Source organism: Phascolarctos cinereus, unplaced genomic scaffold (genome assembly GCF_003287225.1).
Source record: "Phascolarctos cinereus isolate Bilbo 61053 unplaced genomic scaffold, phaCin_HiC Scaffold_2;HRSCAF=192, whole genome shotgun sequence".
In the NCBI taxonomy this organism is placed as follows: domain Eukaryota; kingdom Metazoa; phylum Chordata; class Mammalia; order Diprotodontia; family Phascolarctidae; genus Phascolarctos; species Phascolarctos cinereus.
In genome coordinates, this window is record NW_027555625.1 from 404,618,246 (window position 1) to 404,632,474 (window position 14,229).

At 41.3% G+C, this 14,229-nt stretch overlaps 1 protein-coding gene across 2 annotated transcripts in view; it reads left to right on the forward strand.

Annotated features, from left to right (window-relative positions):
- The window catches only part of DOCK2 (dedicator of cytokinesis 2), a 499,735-nt gene that overhangs the window by 76,761 nt on the left and 408,745 nt on the right, over positions 1–14,229 (forward strand). For both annotated transcript variants that reach the window (XM_078150544.1, XM_020992326.2), the window contains exons 16-22: positions 1,534–1,606; positions 1,712–1,815; positions 4,641–4,824; positions 4,990–5,087; positions 7,713–7,802; positions 8,591–8,691; positions 9,911–10,045. In XM_078150544.1, the coding sequence (XP_078006670.1) occupies positions 1,534–1,606; positions 1,712–1,815; positions 4,641–4,824; positions 4,990–5,087; positions 7,713–7,802; positions 8,591–8,691; positions 9,911–10,045 (785 nt within the window). The remainder of the gene's footprint in view (positions 1–1,533; positions 1,607–1,711; positions 1,816–4,640; positions 4,825–4,989; positions 5,088–7,712; positions 7,803–8,590; positions 8,692–9,910; positions 10,046–14,229) is intronic.

Here is a 14,229-nt window from a genome sequence, read left to right on the forward strand (position 1 = left end):
AAACACTGCATGTGTTGGCATTCACTTTCAACTTTGATTTTTAAAATCTATGAAACATTGATGCCTTCAGTAATATTTTGCTTGTGTCTGACTCTTTGTGACTCCATTTTATGGTTTTCTTGGCAAAGATTCTGGAGTGGTTTGCCATATCCTTCTCCAGCACATTTTATAGATGAGGAAACTGAGGCCAGTAGGGTTAAGTGTCTTGCCCAGAGCATCTGGTAAGTGTCTGAGGCCAGATCTGAGCTCAGGAAGCGGAGTCTTTCTGACTCCAGGCCCAGCGCTCTATCCACTGAACTACTTAGCATGCCTTACATGGTATTTTCCCAAAGGGAGGACCTCCTTTCCTCCAAAAAAAAAATCCTTTCTCTTCTTTGAAATTGTTGACCTTTGCTCTCCTAAGACCTGAGCAGGATATTTTATAGGAGATGAAGATGGAAGATAGCATGGAGCACCTTCAATGCCCTTGTCCTTGTCTGAAAGAGACAGAATAGCAGACAGACAGTCCAGGATGATAAGCTGGGCAGAAGAAGGCTCCCCAAAGCATGCATCTGTGATGGATTTTAATCGTCATTCCTGAAGGTGGACCATCCTATGATCATAGATTTAGAGTTAGATGGGATCTTAGAGGCCATCAAATCCAATTTTCCATTTTACAGATGAGGAAACTGAGACAGAGAGGTTAAGTGACTTGCCTTGGTTCACAAAACTAATGTGTCTGAGGTGGAATCTGAACCTAGGTCTTTCTGACACCAATTTTGGCATTCTGTCTGTCATTTCAAATGGGTGCCGTGACATTTTTTTTTTGTGCTCTTTGCTTACAATTTTAATTTAGCAGACTGCTTAGATCAGGTTGTAGTGGGATTGATAATTGGGATCTGGCCGTGAGGAGTGATTGGAACAGGACTTTAGGGATCTCCATCCAATTGTCCTGGGATGGGTTTGCATTGGGTGGCCAAAGAGGTTAATGGTCCAGGCTTTTAGTGTAAAAGAACTTGTTGAAAAGAAATACCGAGGAGAAGCTTGATGTATAATCACGGATGGGATTTAGCCCCAGGATTTTTTTCTGAATTTAATATTTATTGGATTAAAGTGTGTTATTAATTTGCATAAATGAGGCTCCTCAAGCAAAGCCCCTAATGACCACACTTAATTTGCTAAGCATTGATGTAATTTCTAGAACTCCTGGAGTATGAGAGGGAAATGTACATTGTGCAGTTTGCAGTGCATAAAACCCTGTGCTAAAGTTATGTGACTTTTATATCAATTTGGGGAGATTCATTTTTCCCCACCATAATCTACAGGCTTATTTTTATTGGCTGGGGATGCAATTTGCCAAATGGATTCTATTTGGTACTTTATTTTCTCTTCATAGTTAGTACTTGTGTAATTTCTTTATGGTTCATCAGATTTGATGGACGTATAATAAATCAATGTGCAGAGCCCTCAGTGAGGTGGAATGGGTGGTGATGGGGGGAGGGGAATGGGGATATTAAGCCTCTTTTTCTTGAGTCCTGGTCCCTGTTTGCAAAGGTGGCTGTTCCTATTGAAGACATGCAGAAGATCCACCTGCGTTTTATGTTTCGGCACCGGTCATCCTTAGAGTGTAAGTATGTAGCCCAAGGGGATGTCAGGGGCCCTGATGGGTGGGGCTTTGGGACAACTGGCCTGTCCAAGTTTCTCTTCTCTGAAACATATTTTCCATTTCCAGCTAAAGATAAAGGGGAAAAGAACTTTGCCATGTCCTACGTGAAGCTGATGAAGGAAGATGGAACCACTCTGCAAGATGGGTGTCATGATTTGTTGGTCCTGAAGGTACGATAGCATTTTTTCTTTATTTTTTTCTTTAAATTTTTTTTCTTATTTTGAACTTAACAAACACCAAATAAAATGAACATTTCCATATATATTGTAGAACAGAAGGATAGTATTGGACATAAAACTGTGAATCTCTATTATGTAAAGCGTGCTTTTCTTCTTAAGTATATAATAAATCCAACATGTAACTTTCCAAGCTTCCTTACTTGTTTGTGATTCCTTCTGGCCTTCCTTCTGTTCTCTTCTCCTTTTGGTGAGGGGGAAGGGCAAACTCTATCTCTACCTCCACCACATTCCCTTCTCTCCTACTTGGGAAAAAGAAAAAAAAGAAAAGAAAAGAAAAAGAAAACCATCGAAACAAAATTGCATAGTCAAGCTAAACAAATCCCCACACTGGTCATTTCCAAAAAGAAATGTGTCTTTGTGTAGAGGTGGGTAGCATGCTTCATCATTTATACTCTAGAATTGGGGTTGGTCATTTCACTGATTAGAGTTCTTGAATCTTTCAAAGTACTTATCTCTGCAGTGCACATCCATATTTCTTAATCAGTTTGAAAGGTTGTGTGTGTGAATGTGTGTGTGTGTTGATCACTTCTTCCTGCACAGACTGAGCTTCTAATGCTTTCAGAGAAAGTATAGATATTTATTGAGGTGAAGGAAACCTAACAAGAAAAATGTGAGTGACAGTGTTAGGATTTGATAGTGTTATGTTGTCTGACACACTTAGAAATCTGCACATATTCAGAGGCTTGGACTTCTAGGGGCGTGTTTGCACTGATCTATCTATATACCCTTTCACCTTACTTCACCTCAGTAGCTTATATTTGCAAAACAACAACCAAAACCGGGAGTTTAGAAGCAAAATGAAAGAGAGATTATGGAAAACAGACTTAACTGCTCCACACTAGAATTGAATTAATGACCTTGGCCTCATTAGCACAATACTCTAATTTAGGCCTGCAAAACCTGTGATCCGGGGCCATGCCAAAGAATTTTGGGTGGCTCTGGAATAATGTGGAGGGGTTTCCTCTACATTTTTCGAAGGCTGCCCAAAATCCTTTTGCAGGCCACAGGTTGTGCAGGCCTGCTCTAACTGAATTAACTGGAGATAGACTTGTAATAGAAGTGCTAAATGCTAAGTACATGCCTACATATAAAAATATCTTTACTTAATATACTGAATAGAGTTTAAATATAGATAGATTGTGATGTGTTAAAAGTTCAAGAGACGTAATTTCTGGGTAATTAATCATTTTATTAATCATGCTAGCATATAATTAATAAAAGGATTCAGTGAAACTCTCAAATTCCAAAGACTTCTCATGAAACCTACTCAACACTTATATGCCCTTGGGAAAGTGGATGTTCCTGAGGGTGGCAATCAACTTTGATTGGTTAACAACTGATGAGAAGAATGAATATTATAATGAGATGTGGACTTATTGTAAGGAAGGATTTAGGGGTGGGGGGGATGTGACTTTGATTGTGTCATTTACTTCTAGACCACCCACAGCCTTGGGCAATTTAATCAAAGAATTTATCCCATCCCAAACCTGAGTAGAACACAATGGGCTTCTCCACCTGAGTGGGATCTGAAAAAGATTGAGGAGAAAGTTAATCCAATCTCATCATCGGTAATATCTTTCAGATGCTGGCTTGGCCTAATAGAGAATAAATCTTCAGAAAAGAATAAATCCTATGTCTCCCCAATTTCTCTTAGATAGAAATCATTATTATGACTAAAAATTCAATATTTATAACAAATACCAGTCTACAATGAAACCAAACATAATACAGAATCCTTTCTAAAGTTCCCCCACCTACCTTCCCTACTTTTGAACCCTTAACATCCCACTCAGGTAAGGAGAAAGGGAAATATATTCATCATGTTTACAAAGGAAAATCAAACAGACGAGTAACAGACAAATGAAAGATATGTTTGTTAAGTGTCCCATTCTATGTAGAATGAGGGTAGTAGTGTGCTGCAGTGGAAGGATTGCTTTAGTTGGAGTCAGACAGGAACTGCGTTCAAATCCTGTCTCCGCCATTTAGTACCCATGTGTCATTTGACTTCTTTGGACCTCAGTTTCCTTATTTGTAAAATAAGGGAGATAGACATAGATGCTCTTTCTAAGGTTCCTTCCATCTTTCAATCTGTGATCCCATGAGTTTCACCTTAGAATATGATTGTGATGGGAATGAGCTGGAGCTTGCTACACTTTAATTCTTCCTCTTTTATAGAACAAGGAAATGTGACAGATTAAGAAAAGCTAGGAATGAACCCTGATGACTTAGCTTCCAGCTTATTGCCTTTGATTTTTTTTAACCTTACCAGCACTCTTTCCTGATGATTGAAAGGTGAGGGAAAAGGATATAAACTAGTGAAAGATAATTTTGTAATCTAAAGATAACTCTTCTATATGTAGAGAAAATTTTGTTTAGGATAACTGGTCAGTTCCTTGTAGGAAGGCTTCAGCAATTTTCTTCTGTATCCCTCTATAATGCTTTCCAGAAGTGGAAAAAATTTTTAGTTACTATATATTGAATTGAAACCAGTCTGGATACCTCCATCTGTTGGATTGCCCTCTTTTCCCACTGAACAGACTCTCAGTGCTTCATGTTACAGCACAAATAGACCCAAATTCCCAGCAGAAGTTCGGTAATTCCTTGCTCATTCAATCCTTCCATATCTGACCCTATTCCTCATCCTCTCTGTGACCCCTGCTTCCCCTGGCTGTCTAGGAATTTGGCCACTGCCATCCCTGACTTGTATTACTCACTTGGCTCTTGTCTTGGAGGAGTAACCTAGGTAATGTTTCCAGGGGGACAGCAAGAAGATGGAGGATGCCAGTGCTTACCTGACTCTTCCTTCCTATCGGCACCATGTTGAAAGCAAGGGATCCACTCTGAGCCGGAGTTCCAGCAGTGTAGGAGGACTCTCAATCAGTTCCAGAGATGTGTTCTCTATTTCCACCCTTGTGTGCTCTACCAAGCTAACTCAGAATGGTAATGGGGCTGCTTACGAGGATAAGGTGGGATTGGGGTAAAAAGAAGGTAGCGCTTTCCTGCCTGTGTGTGTGTGTTAGGGAAGAGGAGAGAGAATCAGGAGAAAGTAGGAGGCCTAAATGAATGGCCTAATCTGATCAATACTATGTCTGGTGTGTGTTCTAGTGGGTCTGCTAGGTCTGCTAAAGTGGCGTATGAAACCTGAACTACTACAAGAGAATTTAGAAAAACTGAAAATTGTGGATGGAGAAGAAGTTGTGAAGGTTGGTATTAATCCCTTTATTATTTTTTAATCAAATCCCTTTATATGCCTAGAAACATTCTCGTGCATCCAAATTTGGGCACTGAGAGACAGAATTGGGTTGTCTCTGAAGGGGGTTAGAGCATCTCTCTCTCCAAGTGAGTATTGAAAATGCTTATAAAATAGGTCACAAAGAAAAGAAGGTTATAGGATTTAGAATTAGAACAAAACTTAGACATCATCTGGTCCCAACTCCTCATTTTGCAGATAAGGAAACTGAGGTGCAGAGGTGAAGTGGGTTAACAAAGATCACACATTGACCAAATAGAAGACCTGGGATTTGAACCCAAGTTTCTAAACTGAATGCCATTATTCACATCCACCTCAGAGAATCCCTGGTTGCTTTGATGAGTTAATTCAGTGACTACCTTCTGCCATATATAAAGTCTTTTCTGATCTTCCAGCTGCATCTTGCTCCCTTCTCCCCCAGTAATATGATATCTGTTTTGTATCTACATATGTGCATGTTTGTCTCCCCTGTTAGAGGCTGTTGAAGACAGGGTCCTTTTGCTTTTTTATCTCCAATGCTTGGCACATAGTAAGTACTTAGTACATGCTTGCTAAATGGATTAGTGGATATGTATACCGCCACAGAGTGCCCCAAAGCGTCTTGGGAAATCATTCCTGGGAAACTTTGGTTGACGAGTTGCTCTATCTGTCTTGCATATAGTAGGCACTTATTCAGCGTGCTGTTAAGGTTTGCAGCTGTGTGACTGCAGCTGGTGACTTTTTATAATGACTCTGATGGTTGATAGGAGAGTTAGGAAAATACAGTTGGTTTGACCTGCTTATCGAACTTCATAAAGCAGAGATGAGGATGGGAAGAAAGATCTCAAAGGATGGAGACCTGACTACATAGCTGAGGTTTCTGCCCGACCAAGCAGAACGCTGGAGGCATTTTGGTTGTGTCCATTTGGTGGCAGAGAGGAAATATAAAGTGTTTCAGGTGTTGGTCTAATTAAAGCAGCTCTTTTCTCCCCACAGCGGAGATTAAGGAAAGTACCTCAGCAGGTACCATGACCTCGTTTACACCAGGAGTTGTGCATAGTCAGAAAACCACAGAATAAACACTTTGTGTGGTGCAGCCCTCATCCCGGAGGCTCTGGGAAATATTGATCCATACCACCTGAGGGGGGCAGGCTTGGGGTAGTAGAAAGAGTGCTAGACATGGGCTGAAGACCTGGGTTTGACTCCTGCCTCTGACACTTACTAGCTCTGTAAACACCAACCTTGTTGAACCTGGGTTTCCTATTCTGCAACATGGAGATACAGGGATGTGGTGGTTTAGTGGTTAGAGAGCTGGCCTCTGAGTCAGGTTCTGAAGGTCTGGTGGTGCCTCTCATAGATGCTGAGCCACTTGCTTGACCACTGAGTGCCTCAGGCAACTCTCTAGGACTATATATCTCAGGTGAGGTACTGATATGCATTGGTAAAGGGACTTTCCTCACCTGGGAGTTTCCTACACTGAAAAAAAACAAAACAAAACTATGGATCCATTCCAAAAGCAAAGCAAAATAAAGCATATCTATGGAGAGGCTAATAATAATAATAATGACAAACAATAATGATAAATATTTATATAGCATTTACTTGTGCCAGGCACTATAAGAAGTACTTTACAAATACTCATTTATTCCTCCCAACAACCCTGGGAGGCAGGTACTGTTATTTCTTCATTTTACAGTTGAGGAAACTTAGGTGAACTGAAGTTTAAGTGATTTGCCCAAGGTCACGCGTCTAGTAAATATCTCAGGCAGAGTTTGAATGGAAGTCTCCGACTCCAGGCCCAGTGATCTCTCCTAGCTGCTGCATAAGAATACTTATGGTACCCACCTCACAGGGTTGTGGGGTGGGGAAAGTCAAATGGAATATGTGTAAGTGCTTTTCAAATTCTAAAGCTCTGTAGAAATGTCTTCCATTGTTATTTTATTTGCTAGCATGTAAATTATGGACAAGAGGAAGCCTGCCACAGTGAAGAGAGAGCCAGCCTCAGAGTCTGGAATACCTGGGTTCAAATCCTACCTCTAACACAACTGGCTGTGTGACCTTGGGCAAATGACTTTCGATATTCCCAGGCAGCTCTCTAAGACTATAACTTGTAGGAGAGTTTCTGATCTATATGGTTAGAGAGGCCTTCTTCCTTGGGGATTTTCTATACCTATGAAATCCTAGGTCCGGATCAAAATCCAAACCAAAACAACCTAACAGTATAGACTATTCTTGCAAACTGATGCCACAAGTGTCTATCCCCGCCTGCGACAGTCAGCTCCGGTTACTTTCCAGGAACCCGATTGCCTCAGAAGGCAGTTTGCTAGCTGTGTGAAGGTAGTATATGGCACCGCGTGAAGAGCACTCCCTCTGGACTCGGAAGATGTGCAATCAAATCCCTCCTCCGGCTCTCACTGCTTCTGTGATCATTTCACCACCTTGAGCCTCAGTTTCCTCATCTGAAAAACCAGGAGGTTATACTAGATGGCCTCTGAGGCCTGTTCTAGGTCTGCATCCAGGATCTTCTAAGTCGTTATGTCAGAAGTCCCATGCTCTCTGCCCATGCCGATGACTCACGTGAGCTGTCTTTTCCCCCTAGTTTCTCCAAGATACCTTGGATGCCCTCTTTAATATCATGATGGAACATTCCCAAAGTAATGAGTATGACATCCTGGTCTTCGATGCCTTGGTAAGAGAGTGGTAGACAGCTGCAGGGGTGTTCTGAACTCAGATTATATTGATAAGAATACTGTATTTTCGACCTTGTGGGATTGACTTTTGGATAGATGAATAGAATTATCTTTCCTTTAACTTTAAGAGTCAGACTTTCATTCATAACTATGGTGAAGTGGGAGGAAAGGAGATTCCAAATCCTGATGACAAATTGATGTTGACTGGATACACAGGAAGTAGGGTACCAGAAAGTGTCCAGGTTGCTTTTGCTGAGTCCTCAGGATTAGCCCAAAACCTCGTCGAGGAATAGCAAGCATTTTTCTTGGCCATCTTCTCGCCTGACTTTCTGGGACTTCTTTACTCCTGCTGGGCAGCCCAAGTCCTGTTTCAGTGCCGTTCTAGTGCCATCATGCTGCCCTCAGTTGCCTTCCGTTGTAACCCTCCCTCAAGGCCTGACCTCCTTCCAAACTCCCAGCATTCTTTTTACCCCATGAAAAATTGTGACTTTCTTATTGTCATGGAGAAAAACCAGCCAAGGTGTTAACGGCCAACTGTGGCTTAACTGGTTACCCCAACCCAGGAGTGTTTACATTTTAAATATAAATTGGATACAACACAACTTTAGCCAACAGAAATGACTTTCTAACAGAGGGATTTCAGATCCTATTTCCGGGAGATGAGGGGGATATTTTGAGCAAGACAGCATCTCAGAACCCTTCAAGTCCCATCATGTAAGCATCTATATCCATATTATCTGCACAGAAAGTCAACCTCAAAAATGCTCATTCTTGACGTCTTTCTCAGATCTATATAATAGGGCTCATCGCTGATCGGAAATTCCAGCATTTCAATACTGTGCTGGAGGCCTACATACAGCAGCATTTCAGTGCAACATTGGCTTACAAGTAAGTGCAAATGCTTACAGGGGTTCCTCTTGACTATCAAATTGGAAATCATCACCCACATATCCTGAGGGGAAAAACTTGGTTCTTAAGTGTTCCCTGGAGACTGAATCCACAGCTGTCCTTTCTAAAAGAATAAGAGGTTCCATATTAACTTCATCAAGAAAGGACCAGAGTCATTTTGTAAACTGGGACCTTAGAGTTCTAGAAAGTATTCAATATTAGAGTTAAACAAGGCCCTAAAGATCATCTAGTCCAATCTCTTGTTTTCTAAATGAAGAAACTGAGTCAGTAAATTGGTCAGAGGTTTTTTTCAGCTTTTTTTCTCTCCTAGCTTAGTCTTTTGAAAGTACAATGAAGCTAACCTCTTGAATGGAGGGTTGTAGGATCCTAGATTTAAAACTAGAAAAGGCTCTGGACCTCAGTTTTTTTTCTCAGCTATGAAATCAAGCCATTATACTAGATGACCTCTAAAATCTATGCTAGTTCTAAATTGTACTAATCCCTTTCTGTCCTTCCTAATTCCATGGCTGCTTCTTATATCAAAAGGCCTAAGGAACATGGAGGGCTTCCTTTCTAAGGATCACCCTTTCTAAGAATATTCTTATTCCTGAGTCTCTTGAAGACATATTACAAAGAGAACAGAGATGGAGTGGCAAAACTTTGCATTAGAACTCATTTCTAGATTCCTTAGTTCTCATGCATATAGGATCACTTTAATTTTCATGGCAATGGAAAGAGCTAAGCCATGAGCTGAGATTAATCTTTCAAGGTTAAAAATATGTGGAGAAACCCCTTTCTTTATAGTATCATTCATAATTTCTGCACTTTTCTCCTCCAGCTGAAAAGGACTTTTGCCCCCACTTTTTACCCACAGCAATATTGGAAGATGGTCACTAATAGTTAGGCAGTCACTGACCACCTGGCTTTGGTCTATTTTTTCTAGTGATTCTTTTTTTTTTTTCACTGGGTTATAGAATGCTAGAACTGGAAGGAGTCTTAGAGATCATTCCATCTAACGGAGTCGCTAGCATAATCGACTTTCTTCATAGTATCTGTTTTGGGGATTTTTATACACATATACACACAGTTACACCCAATGATAAATTTGTTTTGTGCTACCTTATGCCATGGATTGAATGCTTTGTGATTTTGTGCACAACTAATAATTGCACCATGTCCTGAAAAGATATGTATTTTGAAAATATAACCTCTTGTTTAGGAAACTGATGACAGTTCTGAAGACCTACTTGGATACTTCCAGCAGAGGGGAGCAGTGTGAACCAATCTTAAGAACTCTGAAAGCTTTGGAATATGTGTTCAAGTTCATTGTTCGGTCGAGGACATTATTTTCACAGTAAGTACCTGTTATGTAAGAGTGATTGATTAGCTCTGCAATTCCACTGAGATACACCAGTGTTCATGCTGTTGGAGAAACTCACTTAGAAAATTATAACTAGTCGTCGATCAGAAACAACTTTCCCTTTTTGGAACCCAATGAATTACAAAAGCATAACAAATGTACCGTCTTATCTAAGTACATTTGAAAAATGTACTTCCTGCCTGTTCACTTTAAGCTAAAAGCTCAGAAAATAGTGTTTTATCCAGCTACTGTAGTTTGGGGCTTCAGGCGCTCTCTGTGCTTTCTCTAGCCAACTCCCTTGTTCGATTAGAGACATGAAGAGAACGGTCCAAGAATCTGTATTCAGTGTTGCCAAACTCCTCAAGGAAGGGCCTCAGGGCATGAGGTGGTTGGGGATTCATTCGGCTCCAGCAAAGTTGTGTGTGACAGATGGGCTGGGGGGCTTAGCTTTGGCCTCTTGTCCTTGAGATTCTGGAACCTACTACCAATCAGTTAATATGTAAAATACTGTGGAACTCTGGACACTGGCATTGATTAACAGGCATTTAATAAATGCCATCTATGTGTGTACTGGTTACTGGGGACACAAAGACAAAAATGAAAGTGGCTTACCTTCTGTGGGGAAAATAAAAGGTAATTTGATGGGGAGAGTATTGACAACCAGGGCAATTATTTGTAGAAGGTGGCATTTCATCTGAGCCTTAAAGGGAACTAGGGATTCCAAAACATGGAGGTGAAAAGAGATGGTATTTCAGGCATGGGAGACAGCCAGTATGAAAGCCTGGAGATAGAAGGTGGAATGTCATGTTAAAGGTCAATTTGGAATGTTGTGTGTGAAGGGGCTAGAACATGACAAGAATCTGGAAAGACAGGTTGGAAACACATTGTAAAGGGATTTAGATACCAGACAGGGGAGGAACCTTGGATACTTAATGTTCAGTCCCACTGAAGGAATGATTACAGCTGAGTCTGTGAGGGCCTAAAGCAGGGATTCTTAACCTGGACTCTGTGGGTACACTTCTTAGCATAGGGCTTTTAAGGGTTTCAATCAAATTTGCACAGAGGAAAAGTGAGAAGTTTTTCTCCCCAAATAAACTGTAAGCTCTGTGAGGTCAGAGACTATGTATTTGGCTTCTTCACACAACATTTTTCATTCAGTGTAAATTTGATGGAAAGACAAAAGAAGGCCCCAGTAGCCACAGGATGGCCACTAAGGAGAGTTCTCTGGATAGCTTTGGTTTATTTCTGAATCCCAGAGACCAACCGGAAGCAGGATTTGAACAGGACGATTCTGGAGCTCTGGTAGAGCCCACCTTATGTCTAGTTAATGGAGCTACAAACCACCCTGACACACTCTCCCTGTCATCTCCCCCTCCCATACAGTTCCTTCTCGTTCCATCCTCTCTTCTTATTCTTACCTCTCTCTTGGCCTTCTTGCTTTTTATCCTTTTAATGTTTTTGCTTTGTGGCATTTGGGGCAGCTCAGTAGCACAACTGATAGAGCACCAGGTCTGTAGTCAAGAAGCTCTGAGTTCAAATCTGACCTCATATATGTACTAGCTGTGGGACCCTGGGCAAGTCACTTAACCAGTTTGCCTTAGTTTCCTCATCTGTAAAATGGGGCTAATAATAGCACCTACCTGTCAGAATTGTTGTGAGGATCAGATGAAATAATAATTGTAAAGAGCTTAGCACAGTGCCTGACACTTAATAAGTACTACATAAATGTTGGCTGTTACTATCATTGTTTATTTTGCTTCCCAAATTTCTCCTGGGGTGTTCTTTTATATGTACCTTATTCGCTTTATCAAAGAAAGTGCAATGCTGATTGGGCAATTTGTAAAGATAGTTGGGTTGTTGGGTAAATATAACTTAATTCAGTACACGTCCTTTAAGCATCTACCATGTGCCAGTCTCTGTACTAGGTTTTAGAGATGCAGAGACAGAAATGAAAACTATCTTCCAGGGGGTTGGTGGAGAAGACTGCTATTTGGAAGAATCAGTGGATTACAGAATTAGAGCTAAGAGGAACCTCAGGAAGCATTTAGTCCAACCTCTTCATTTTATTGGTGAGGAAACTAAGCCCCAAGGAATTAAATTAAGTGACTTGGCCAAGGTCAAAGAGGTAGCAAGTACCAGCGATGGGATCATGAACCCTGGTCTTCTTCCTCCTCTGCAAGACTTCCTTCCCAAGGGTGAAGAGCATCCCAAGCAGCGTTTGCATCTATCCAGGTACTGCAAGATAGGATAGACTCTCGATTTTCATCTGCGCCTTCTTCCAGGACAGAGGGTTCTTGGTGCTTTTTGCTGGGGGTAAACTTTCTGCTTTGCCTATTTTAGCTGGGCTACATCCAGGAGAGGAGGCTGAAGGGCGGTCTGTAGCACGGGGGGATGCTTTCTCAGGGTTCTCAGAGGCCAAGCAACATCTTGTTCCTATCCCCCTTCATTGCCTTGGTGTTTTGGAGCCAGCTGGAGAGAGATAGGAATGTAATTATGGCCTCTGTGCTTGTTGTGTCTGTGTGTCTGTGTTTCTGTTTCCTGTCACTCTTTTGTTCTGCCTTCCTATGGGCATAATTACAGTGGGTCTGTCTCTCTCTACTTGTTTCTCTCCACTTTTTGTCCCTTTGTACACACTGCACGTATTCCTTTACAGCAACCAAGGAAGTAGCCTTATATCAGGATGTGGTGCAAGGTTGTGTGGGGAAGGACCAGAGGATAATAGCTCTGATACTGCAAGGGACCTCGCAGGTTATTTAGTTCAACCCTCTCATTTTTGTGGATGAGAAAAGTGGGGCCTGGGGGAGGTTAGCTTACTTACCTCAGGTTGCATAGGCAGTCAGTCTCAGAGGCAGAATTTGAATTGAAGTCCTCTGACTCTAGATTCAGAGTTCATTCCTCTGTACCATCATGCCTCTTGTGGTCTAGGAGTCTTTAGGAATGCTTGAAATTACATTGGGATTATTAATTTCTTTCAAGTATATAACTTTCCTATAGTCCATGCAGAAAATTTAGAGATTCTTTCTCATTCCCCATATAGCAAACCTTTTATCCTTCCTCTGGACCTCCATCTAACAATAATGGACCATTATTTCTTTTTTTAAAGTTTATTATATATTTTTTTCAAATAACCAGTATTTATTTTATCTCTCTCCCATCCCCTCTTCACCAATTAAATGAAAAAAAAAACATAACAAATATGCATAGGTAAGCAAAACACATTCCCACATTGGCTACTTCCAAAAAATGTACATCTTAGTCTTCTTCTTGGCTATCGTCTTCTCAGTTTGGAGGTGGGTAGTATCATTGGTCTTCTGGAATTATAGTTGGTCAGGGCATTGATTAGGGTTCATAAAATATAAACTGATATGCAGTGAAGGGAGCAGAACCAGGGGAACAATTTATACAATCCAAGCAACATTGTGAAAAACATTACTTCTTGACTGTTTCCTGTGTGGCTGGCAATCCACTTGGTACTGTGCAGGAGTGATAGCGATTCATAGGATTACAAGGTTTAGAAGCAGAAAGAGCCTGAGCCTTCATGTAGTACATACCCTATTTTCATTTGATTTCACTGTATTATGTTGGTTCTTGGGGGCTGTGCTGATGGCTTATGTTTTTGAATTAGTGATTTACAGATGTATTTTCCCACCCTTGCCATAGATCTTCCCTTGAAATAAAGGGAAAAAAAGCCAGTAAAACAAAAAGCTGTCACATCAGCCAATTTTGACAGTATATGCAACATTCCATACCATTAGTTCCCTATTCACCGACAAAAATAAAGGACATATGCTCGTTTTATAAGGAAGAAAGCAAGTTCAAATAGCATGCTCAAACACATGCCTATAGTAAAAAGAGCCAACATTCAAACCCAGGGCATAGGAGCAAAGAGCTGTGGCTAGAAGGAACCTCCAAGGCAGTGAATATTATCAGCCTCCTTTCAGAGATGAGAAAACCCAGGGAGGACAAATGACTTCCCTGAGATCCCGTGGGTAGTGAACCTCCGGGGCGGGGTTTGAACTCCAAGAGCTCCCTGACGCTGGAGCCAGTGCTCTTCCATGGTACCTCTCTGCTCACTGCCTTGAGTCACACCACTTTGTCCTGGGTCAAGCTCATCTTCTCTCAAGTAGAATGTCGGCAGGAACTCTGCCCCAAACCTCGTAAACTGCACTTTGAACGCC